This window comes from Olea europaea, chromosome 17, assembly GCF_002742605.1.
Source record: "Olea europaea var. sylvestris chromosome 17, O_europaea_v1, whole genome shotgun sequence".
Lineage (NCBI taxonomy): Eukaryota > Viridiplantae > Streptophyta > Magnoliopsida > Lamiales > Oleaceae > Olea > Olea europaea.
In genome coordinates, this window is record NC_036253.1 from 22134934 (window position 1) to 22145171 (window position 10238).

General features: G+C 32.3%; 1 protein-coding gene across 1 annotated transcript; it reads right to left on the reverse strand.

Annotated features, from left to right (window-relative positions):
- Positions 1 to 7970: 7970 nt before the first annotated feature.
- On the reverse strand, positions 7971 to 10238 carry LOC111365421 (uncharacterized protein At3g27210-like). The gene is made up of 3 exons (XM_022985948.1): positions 9805 to 10238; positions 8895 to 8972; positions 7971 to 8577 (listed from the first exon to the last, which is right to left on the reverse strand). The coding sequence occupies exons 1-3, from the start codon at positions 9998 to 10000 to the stop codon at positions 8174 to 8176; spliced, it is 678 nt and encodes a 225-aa protein (XP_022841716.1). The 5' UTR covers positions 10001 to 10238; the 3' UTR covers positions 7971 to 8173.

A 10238-nucleotide genomic window follows, 5' to 3' on the forward strand; every position in this document is an offset into this window, starting at 1 on the left:
CTTATATGATGTTCCAAGACATGATCGATTCATTTTGGAGTAAAATCGAGACCCTATAATCCAAAATGTCATGATGCCGTTTTAAATAATTGGGTATCGTTTATACTAATTTCGCATTCGCTTCACTCTATTTTCACTTGTATGCACATAAAAATGAACGAATGGAAGTTTTCATTATATTTGTCCCAAGTATCGACATAAAGTTCACGCGATAATGACCAATACTATTATTCCATGAGTAAATCGTGTTAGATTTAACTATGAATGAAAGTAAGTAAATTCTATTATATTCTAATTATGATATAAGATATTCAACAAGTTGGCTCGTTTAACTTGTATAAATCGTCTAAAATGTTCCAAGTATTATCGACTCGTTTTAGAGTGAAATCAAGACCCGTGACCCAAAACGACATGATATCAATGAAAAGGTTAGGTGTCCTTTCAATTATTTTTGTATTTATTTTACTTTACGTTCACTCGTATCCATATAAAATGAATGAATGCAATTTTTTATTATATTTGGATATCGAGAATCCGTAATCTAAAACGCTATCGTTTTAAATGATTGGGTGTTGTGTCAACTAATTTGATATCCGCTTTACTTTATTTTCACTCGTATGCACATGACAATGAGCGAATGTAAGTTTTCATTACATTTGGACCTAAGTATCGATATAAAGTTCACACAATAGTGACCAACAATATTGTTTCATAAGAAAATTACACTAGACTTTACTGCGAACGAAAATAAGGAACTCCAATTCCGTTATATTTTATTATGAGTTAAAATACATAATAAATTAGTTCGTTTAGCTTTGAAAAGTCTTTCTTTTAGATTATTCACGTCCATAACCACTTCAAAATTTAAGGATAAAAGTTTCAACTACATTTCAATGTTACCGTCTACACATTGATTCAAACTATAGTAAGTCACTCTATAATCTAGTTGGAAACTACACTATATGATACTTGACAATAAAGAAAAACGTGAGTAACAAGTGTGGTATGCAACACATAGCACGTGCGGTCGTTCAATGTATACAAGTCATGTATGATATTTCAAACATTGTTTTACTAGTTTTAGAGTGAAATCGAAACCTCGTGGCTCAAAAAGACATCTGGTAATTTTAAACATATGAGAGACGTTTCTACTCATTTCGTGTTCGTTTTGGTTTATTCATGCCCGTAATCACTTGAAGATTTGGGGATGAAAGTTTTAACTACATTTTGTCGACAAATTGGTTCAAGCTATAGCAAGTCATTCTATAATCGATTAGAAACTATACTGTACTACACTACACTTGACAATAAAGAAAAACGTAAGTCGCAAGTATGGTATACAAAAACATAGCATGTGCAGCCATTCAATGTGTACAAGACATGTATAATGTCTTAAACACCATTTCACTAGTTTCGAAGTAAAATCGATATCTCATGACCCAAAATGGCATCTGATCGTTTTAAACGTATGGTTATCGTTTAGGGTTTAGGGTTTCGGGCTTAAGGTTCAGGGTATATGGTTTAAATGTGTGGTTGCCGATTAATTTTTCAACATTTATAGTCTTGGATGATATTCTAAACATTGTTTTACTAATTTTTGAGTGAAACTGGGACTCTTTGACTCAAAACGACATATTATCATTTTACTCGTAGGGATGCCATTTAGGTATAGGGTATAAAAAAAATCAAACGTGTAATCATTCAACATATATAAGTGAAATTCGGACCATACTACCCAGAACGACATGTGATCATTTTACAAGTATGACTGCAATTTAGGGTATACAAATTATAGCACGTTTCGAACTAAAATCGACCCGTCATCTAAAATGGCACATGAACATTTTAGTCGTATACTGCCATTTTTTCTAATTCAGTGTTCATTTCACATCATTTTTGCTCATTCAACCCTAGCAAGTTATTTATGACACAAAATGGCATGATATTGTTTTAGACGGTTGTGTCTTTTCAAATATTTTTATATTCGTTTAACTTTATATTTACTCATATCCATATAAAATGCACGAATGCATATTTTTACTACATCTGAATACCAAGGTTGATACAAAAATTCATACGATTATGAATCAACAACAAAGTAGACGTAAAAAAAGTTGAATTCTATCAACATGAGAGGGAAAAAAGACTTGCAAAGTTGAATTCCATCAACTTGAAATTGTGATGTTTTTGACAAATTGTTATGTATGGATATGCGCTTTTGATGGATATATTGATATAATTATTGAACTTAATATTTAAATTGTGTTGTTTTCTGATAAATTTTGATAGTTCTATTTGTTCAGACCTTAAATGACATCTTGTCGTTTTAAACGTATGGGTGATATTTCAAGGTTAGGTTTTAGGGTATAAATAAATAGCATGTCCAGATCATTCAACATGTACAATGTATTTAGGATGTTCCAAACATTGTTTTTACTAATTTTGTAGTGAAATCCAGAAGATGTGACCCAAAACGGCATGTAGTCATTTTAAACGTATGTGTATCATTTTTACTAATTTCATGTTCATTTTGCTTCATTCTCATTCGTATCCACATAAAAGTGTAAGAATGAAATTTTTAACTAGATTTAGTTGTCACCGTCCACACAAAGTTCAAACTATAGTAAGTCACGTCATATATTCGATTGGAAACTAGACTAAGTTTGACTACAAAGGAAAATATAACAAGTATGGTATATAAAACATAGCATGTTCAATCATTCAACTTGTACATCTTATCTATGATGTTCGAAGCATTTAGTAGTTTTGAAATAAAATCAAGAGCCTGTGACCCAAAATGCCATGTCGTTATTTTAAACGTATTGTATCATTTTTGCTAATTTTATGTTCGTTTCTCTTCATTCTCACTCGTATCCACGTGAAACTATAAGAATGAAAGTTTTAACTAGATTTGGATATCAAGAACCCGATTGACTAGTTTTGGAGTGAAATCGAGACTTGTGACCCAAGTTGACATGTTGTCTTTTCAAAAGGCTACGCATCGTTTTCAACTAATTTTATGTTCACTTCACTTTATGTTCACTCATATCTACATAAAAATCAACAAATCCCAATTTTCACTACATTTGGACGCCACAATCAATACAAAGATCAAATGATAGTACCAACACTATTGTTTCATGAGTAAACTACACTATGATTTACTATGAACGAAGGTATTATGAGATAAGATATTCAACAAATCTACTCGTTTAACTTGTACAAGTCTTATAAGATGTTCCAAAATATAATCAACTAGTTTTTTGAGTGAAATAGAGACTCTAGAACCCAATACGACATGAAGTCTTTTTAAACAGCTATGTGCCGTTTTAACTAGTTTCACTATCTTGTATTGATGAATTTAATAAAGTTCGAATCAACTATATTACTAGTATAAATATACTGAATTGCTTGTCAATGTAGATTGAGCAAGATTTTAAATGTAAAATATTTAAAATTCAACTCGTTTCACTAAATTCTCTCAATGTAAAGCCTCAATGGTCAAAATTGACTCGTTTCGTTCTAGAACACATTAGCCAAACTTTGCTCTCCACTTTCATACAAGAAAAAGACATCAATTTTTCAACATTTATACTCTCATTTCTTTCCCCATATCTTGTATGACTCAAGCAATTTTAACGATCATTTGAATCAAAACCTTCCTTCAGAATCATGGTTTGAATAAAAAAATTTCATTTTAAAATGTTGAAAACAAAGATACGACACATAAAATACGTAGGGAACATCCGCTACATTTTATTCAAAATTCATTTTAAACCTCGAGGTGGAAAATAGTTATTCCCAAGTCCCCACTATGCACATTTTCATTTATTGACATCTCATCTCAATTTTCAAGTTCTCAAAAACAAAATTACATCAAGAAAACACAACTATACCTCTAAAACTTAATGTATAAAACAAACTTCCTGATAACAATGCAACACGAACCAAATATTAATTTGTACAATATGTGAAACTGATAGTTGAAAACTTAACATGGATGAATCTTAAGCTACATCTAGCCTCCACAAAATAACTGAACCAACCAATTTTCTACCCATCAAATTTGTTGAACAAACTCTTCCAAAGTAGTATTACTAGATGAAAGGCAAACATAATTGATTATATTTTGCATCTCCAACAGGAAGAACCTAGAATGTCATATAGCTTCAAAAACTACTACCATGTGGTTTTGGGGATTAGAGAAGACCAAACATAGCCTAAATCCACTTTCAGCTGAAAATTTAACAAAAATAAAAACAAGATTGATGGTTAGTGTCATTGCCTCGCAAAAAATTTAGTTAGCTATAGGAGAAGGAACCACAAACATACATATTTAATGTAAAGAACCATACTGCAAATTGTTCTTTATGATGAATAACATCTACTCATCATTCCTAAGTTATTCTTTGAATCATTTTCACTCATTCCTAAGTTTCCTTCTTTTGTATCATCCTATCGCAGACCATGAAAAATTAAGAAGCAATTAACAAGTGACTACAGTTTAAACAAAGCAAATATAATATGCATACTAAGCTATAATATCTGGCATAAAAACCAACTCCCCCAAAAAATAAGAAGCTGTGCTTCAAAAAAATGAAATTCATTTGATCCCTTCGGGAAAAATAAGAAATTATAGTCAATTTCATGCCAATGAATGGCCAAACAAAACAAAGTTCTAGAATACACTCAATGGTTAAAAAAATCCCATCTTTTCAATTAGTTTCAAACCAATTAGATCTATAATTATTTGAAATCAAGAAATTAAACCTAACATAAAATAGAAAACAAGTGTGAAGCCTCAAACATCAAATAAAACTTCATACACCCAAAATAAATCTAAATTAAAATAATTTGTAATTACTGCAGCCAAAAATTATGAAAACAATAGGAAACAAAAAAAAATGAAATACAAAGCACATATTAATTTACACTTAGAAGCAAAAGAATATTTACCTAGGGATAACTGAAACCTTCTTAGACATAGGAGCAGGGTGTGAACGGCCATGGAGGTGGGAACAGTGGTAGTAAAAGAGTTGAATTTGAACATATTCAATCAACAAAAATTATAATGTAGTGAACTTGCAGTAAGGAGTACTTTATTAATTTTTTAATTCCTAGATAGAAACCAAATGAAAATAATTAGCCACTTACATGCTCAACTCAACCAATTAACCCTTTCATGGTTCTCAAATGCGTAATCTAAAAGAAGATGTATAATAGGAATGTGACATTTCAAAATAAAAAGGAAATATGAAACTATGTAATTTTCACCTGATGCAGCCGAACCAAGCACCCCACTGAGCCAAACCATGTGAACTCGGAGGTCCAAAATCCTAAAAAGGATAAATTGTGAACCACATTCAACCTTCTTTACAACACATATTCTCTCATTCTTGTAGTAGATATCAACATCGTGCTTTCCTTCAAAACCCTCCACAATCTTTGACGGTAGTGGTTGTCGGCCTCACAGAATTCAAAATAGCAAATAAGGCCTATTATCATCCACCAATAGAAATTGGTATTTCATATGCACACTATTATATTGCAAACATACCTGAGAAGAAGGATGAAAGAGATGGTGAATTTGAATGTGATAGGAAGGAGACGAGATTTTAATTTGGGAATGGAGGGGTACTTTGAATTTTTGTTGTTTTGTTTTGGTTTAAGAGTATTTTAGACAGTTAGTATTTTTAATATTAAAATATTTAATTTAATTTTAATATTTTGGTCAAAGGCTATTTTTCCAAACAAAACATTGTAAATAGGCTATTCTACCTAATTTCCACATTTAAAATCAACAAAGAAATAAATATGTCTATATCAAAGACATTGAGAATAGATATGTTATTTTGTGTCTGTACGTTGATGACATATTCATTATTGGTACTAATGATAGGATGATCAAATTTACTAAAAATATATTGAATTCAAGATTTAACATGAAAGATATGAGATTGGTTGATATTATTATAGTAATAAAGATCTCTTAAAAACATCAAATGGGCTTGTCTTAAATGAGTCACATTATGTTGAAAATATTTTTAAAAAATTGGTAAAGATAGCATTGGTGTTACCAGAACATCAATAGACTTAAGTGTACATCTATCCAAGAATAAAGGAGATGGTATTTCTCAAATAGAGTACTCTAGAGTGATTGGTAGTCTAATGTAATGATGTATAAGATCTGACATAGCCCATGAAGTAAGCTAAGTAGGTATACGAGTAATCCTAGAGCTAAACATTGGAAGACAAATTGTCAGAGTACTGAGATACTTAAGACATACTCGTAACCATGGATTGTACTATATAAGATATCCAAATTCCTAGAAGGATATAGTGATGCAAAGTGGATATCGGACATAAAAGATTCAAAATCTCTACTAATGGATATATGTTCACACTAGGAGGTGAAATTGTATCTTGAAAATCCTCGAAACAAATTGTTATAGCCAGAGATCCACAATGCAATTTGAATTTGTCACTGGATAAATGTGGGAAAGAAACTAAATGGCTACACAATTTCTTAGAAGATATCCAAGGTGGTTAAATCTTGTACCTACAATATGTATATATTGTGATAGTTAATCTGCAATTGGTATGGCACAGAAAAACATGTATCAGTATAATGATAAGTCAAGACATATTCATCGAACTCATAATAGCATTAGACATGAATATGTAAGATCAAAGGAAAATATTGCGAATTCACTAAACAAAGAATTAAATAGAGAATTAGTTAAGAAATCATTAAGGGGAACGAGACTAAAACCCATGAAAAGTAAATCGATACAATGGAACCCAAACTAGTTTATTGGATATCCCAAGATCTAGGTTCAAATGGACAACCTAATTTTAAAGATCACGTTTGATCATTGTGAGAACACTATGAGAACTCATCTTAGTCCATTCCCATTATGAAAACAGTGATACCTGTAAGGCTTGAAGGATAAGCTAAGCTTTTAATGATCATTATTTGTTGGAATATTCGAGAGATGTAATGTGGGTTACTCTTAATTAAGAGATCACCTATGTGAGCAAGAAGTGAGCCGCTTTTAAGGGGAATTACAATGGCTTAATTCCTTATAAGCTCTTAAAGAACTAGGGAGATGTTCATGGCCAAAATGAACATAACTATAGGAACTATGTTGTGTTAGGAAGAAGCCTATTCCGAGTATGTCATCGATTAAACAAATGGTAGAATAGTTCAAAGACATTATGTTTACTTATCAGCTAGTAAGGTAAACATGCTTACACAAAGGGAAGGTTCAAATGGGAACACCTACCTATTCTATATATGTTTTGACAATTGAATTCTATCACCATGTCTATTGTCATTGTTGTTTGAATAAAAGTCAAAATCTGAATTTGATCTTATACGGTTATGACCAATACTTGGAAGAGTTCTGGCTGGCTTAGAACTTTGGGTGTGTTTGATTACATTTATTTTCCACAGAAAATATCAATTTTCCACCCAAATTCCTTAGGGTTTGTTTGATCAATTGAAGACGTATCTTAACTCCATATACTTTTATTATTTCGAGCACATGTTTAAATGAAGATTATGCATAAACTAACTTTTAAGATAGAAAATAGGTGCGGAATTTAACTAGTGCAGAGCATATAGACTGTTATTGAAGAACTAAAAGCAACTGATAAAATGATAATTCTTCAGAACGTTATGGATAATCTCAACACTATTCACCTAAGTGATGTGATGAGCAGTGGCCTTCTATTCTACTTTTCTTTGGAGTCTTTTGCCGACTAGTAGATCAAAAAAACTTTAGATAATTTGGTTGAAGTATAAATTATGTTTAATAGGATACTATGTATCTCCAGACAACTATTATTTCACTTTCACCCCTTTCTGCAGAAAAACCAGTAGTTCAAACTGGTCTGGTTCTCGTTTCTCATGTAAAATCAGTTAGTATATTAAATTCAAACCACGTCAATCCAACTAGACACGTATAAAATATTATCAACCATTGACAAGAGCTTCTCAATAGCTAAATATTTCGTTTTATAGAGTTTATTGACAGACGGTACTTATTTTCAACATATACTCAATTCACATAGATCGAGTGTACCCAGAATTCTAAAATGGTTAGAGTTCAAGATTTTGGCTCGCACCATATGAATAGTGCCAAAACTTTTAAAAGAATTCGATTATCTATTACACGACGTTATGCACAGGGCTCGTCCTCTTCCTTTCAGTACTGCTTCGACTGCTAGAGAGCAATCTTGGAAGGCAACACTGCACAGAGTTTACTGATTTGTCCTCAGCTCCTAGCACTCTGCCGGTAGTTCTTTCACGACTATAGCACGAGTTAGCTCTAGAGATATAAATGGTCCACTTAGCAGATTTAGGTGAAGGTTCCACCTTTTCAGCAACTTCTTTTTCATTGCTTGCAGCATTTTGCTTGTCGATATCCTGATCACCTTGTAAGCTCTCTCTAAAAAGTTCGGAAAGTTTCTTTCTCCTTTCTGGAGGTGTAGTAGACTCTGCTCGACCCACTCGTGGGGTTCCTGCGGAGAAGTTGTGATGGACCGGAGTACTTCCACGAGATGGGGTAAAATCTGTCGTTAAGCCAACGCAAAACTATGTCAGAGAGCAATGAGGAGGAGATACTAACAGGCAATTACAAGAATCTGAAAAAAACTGGTCTGATAACAAGCATGGTGACAACACAATCATGGCATGTTTGGTACTACAACACAATAGATGGGATTTAAATTTATTTTTTTTCTTTAATACAATCAAATACTATCTAATCCACCTTACCAAACATGCGATCAATATTGACCACATGAAAAAGGCTACATTTTTTATGATTACATCGACTAGAATGATTTTGGTTTCTGTGCATGTTCGAGGGAGGACGGAGGAAACTTACCTCCATTGACGCTATAAAAATCTTCACAATCCGACTCGAACCAAGTGTGGGAATCGAAGAAGGTTTCTTCTTTACTACCTGCATCAGATGTCTATATCAATCATTCAATCTTCCGCTAAGTCCAAGAACAACCTTGAGAAACAAATAAGTTATGCAATTATAATACTAGTGAATTTACGTGCATCAAACCGAAGATATTTTTATTTTTTTAGATCAAAATTCTTCCAAATCAAAAATACATATATAATTTGATCTATGATGCATGAATATCAATGAAACGTACACCAATAATTTGAAAAAATAGATTCAACAATTAATTAGAAATTCCTGCATTTGAAGAAATGACATATCCTCCACATCTTTTAAAAAGTCAATTGCACATATTGTTGCCTCTGCACCACTCAATCCATCGAACGAGTACAACTAGGCTCCACAAGTTCCAACAAACACAACACTGATTATCGATAATTTATCGAGTTTACAAAAATATTTCAAATAAAAGAATACCATAAATTAAAAAATAAAAAAATAATAAATTTCTTCCAAATAGCAGAAAATCCAACCCTTAAGGCTCTAAGGTATGGAGACAACTCACATGGACAGAGAATCAAAATAAAAAATTAAAAACAAAAACAAAATCATCGAAATCAATATTTCCTTCTATGTTCTAACCAGAAAAAAAGAATTTTTTTCAAAAAGTTGCAATGCTTCAATGAATGAACTAAATTTATCAGACGACCATCCTAATATCTAGTCGATTGATCCATCAACTCGATCTGAGTCGGAGTTCTTCAGTTGAAGAAGAAGTATAATTGCATATAAAGATAAATTTCCTCAATAACATAACAGATACGACACACAAACTTCAAAGGCCATAAATAAATATTATTAATAAGAAACAAAATCATACCAGAATCAGGGACGGCTACAGGTGACATCTGGGACCTGAAAGCCACGTCAGCAATAGTACGACGACCTCCGGCAACAGTCTCCGGCTTTTCTTTCACTGGCGATAGAATTAGAAGCTTCTCACTTTTAGACCCGACTGAAAGCTGAAGTTTCATGGCGGATTCCGGGCGTTTGTCCACAGAAATACAGCCACCCATTCTTGATTCTTCCCAATAAAAAAAAAAAAGGACAATAGAGAGAGAGAGAGAGAGAGAGAGAGTGAAGTAGATGAGAGATGAGACCGGGAGGAGAACAGTAGGAGAGATCAAAATAAAATCAATCAATTTTCTGGAAATTATACCCTTTATTACTATGGATAAATTCCGAGAATTTGCACCAAGTAATGAAAATAATAAAGAAATAAAAAATAACGTATCCGAGAGGGACAGAGGGAAT

What these genes read in the sequence shown, in the direction of transcription:
- LOC111365421 (XM_022985948.1), bottom strand. Translation starts at nt 10,000, where the DNA reads ATGGGTGGCTGTATTTCTGTGGACAAACGCCCGGAATCCGCCATGAAA. An exon ending in TGTAGCCGTCCCTGATTCTG is followed by an intron (nt 8,973 to 9,804) that starts GTATGATTTTGT and finishes CATCTGATGCAG; the next exon opens with GTAGTAAAGAAGAAACCTTC. An exon ending in TTTTTATAGCGTCAATGGAG is followed by an intron (nt 8,578 to 8,894) that starts GTAAGTTTCCTC and finishes GCTTAACGACAG; the next exon opens with ATTTTACCCCATCTCGTGGA.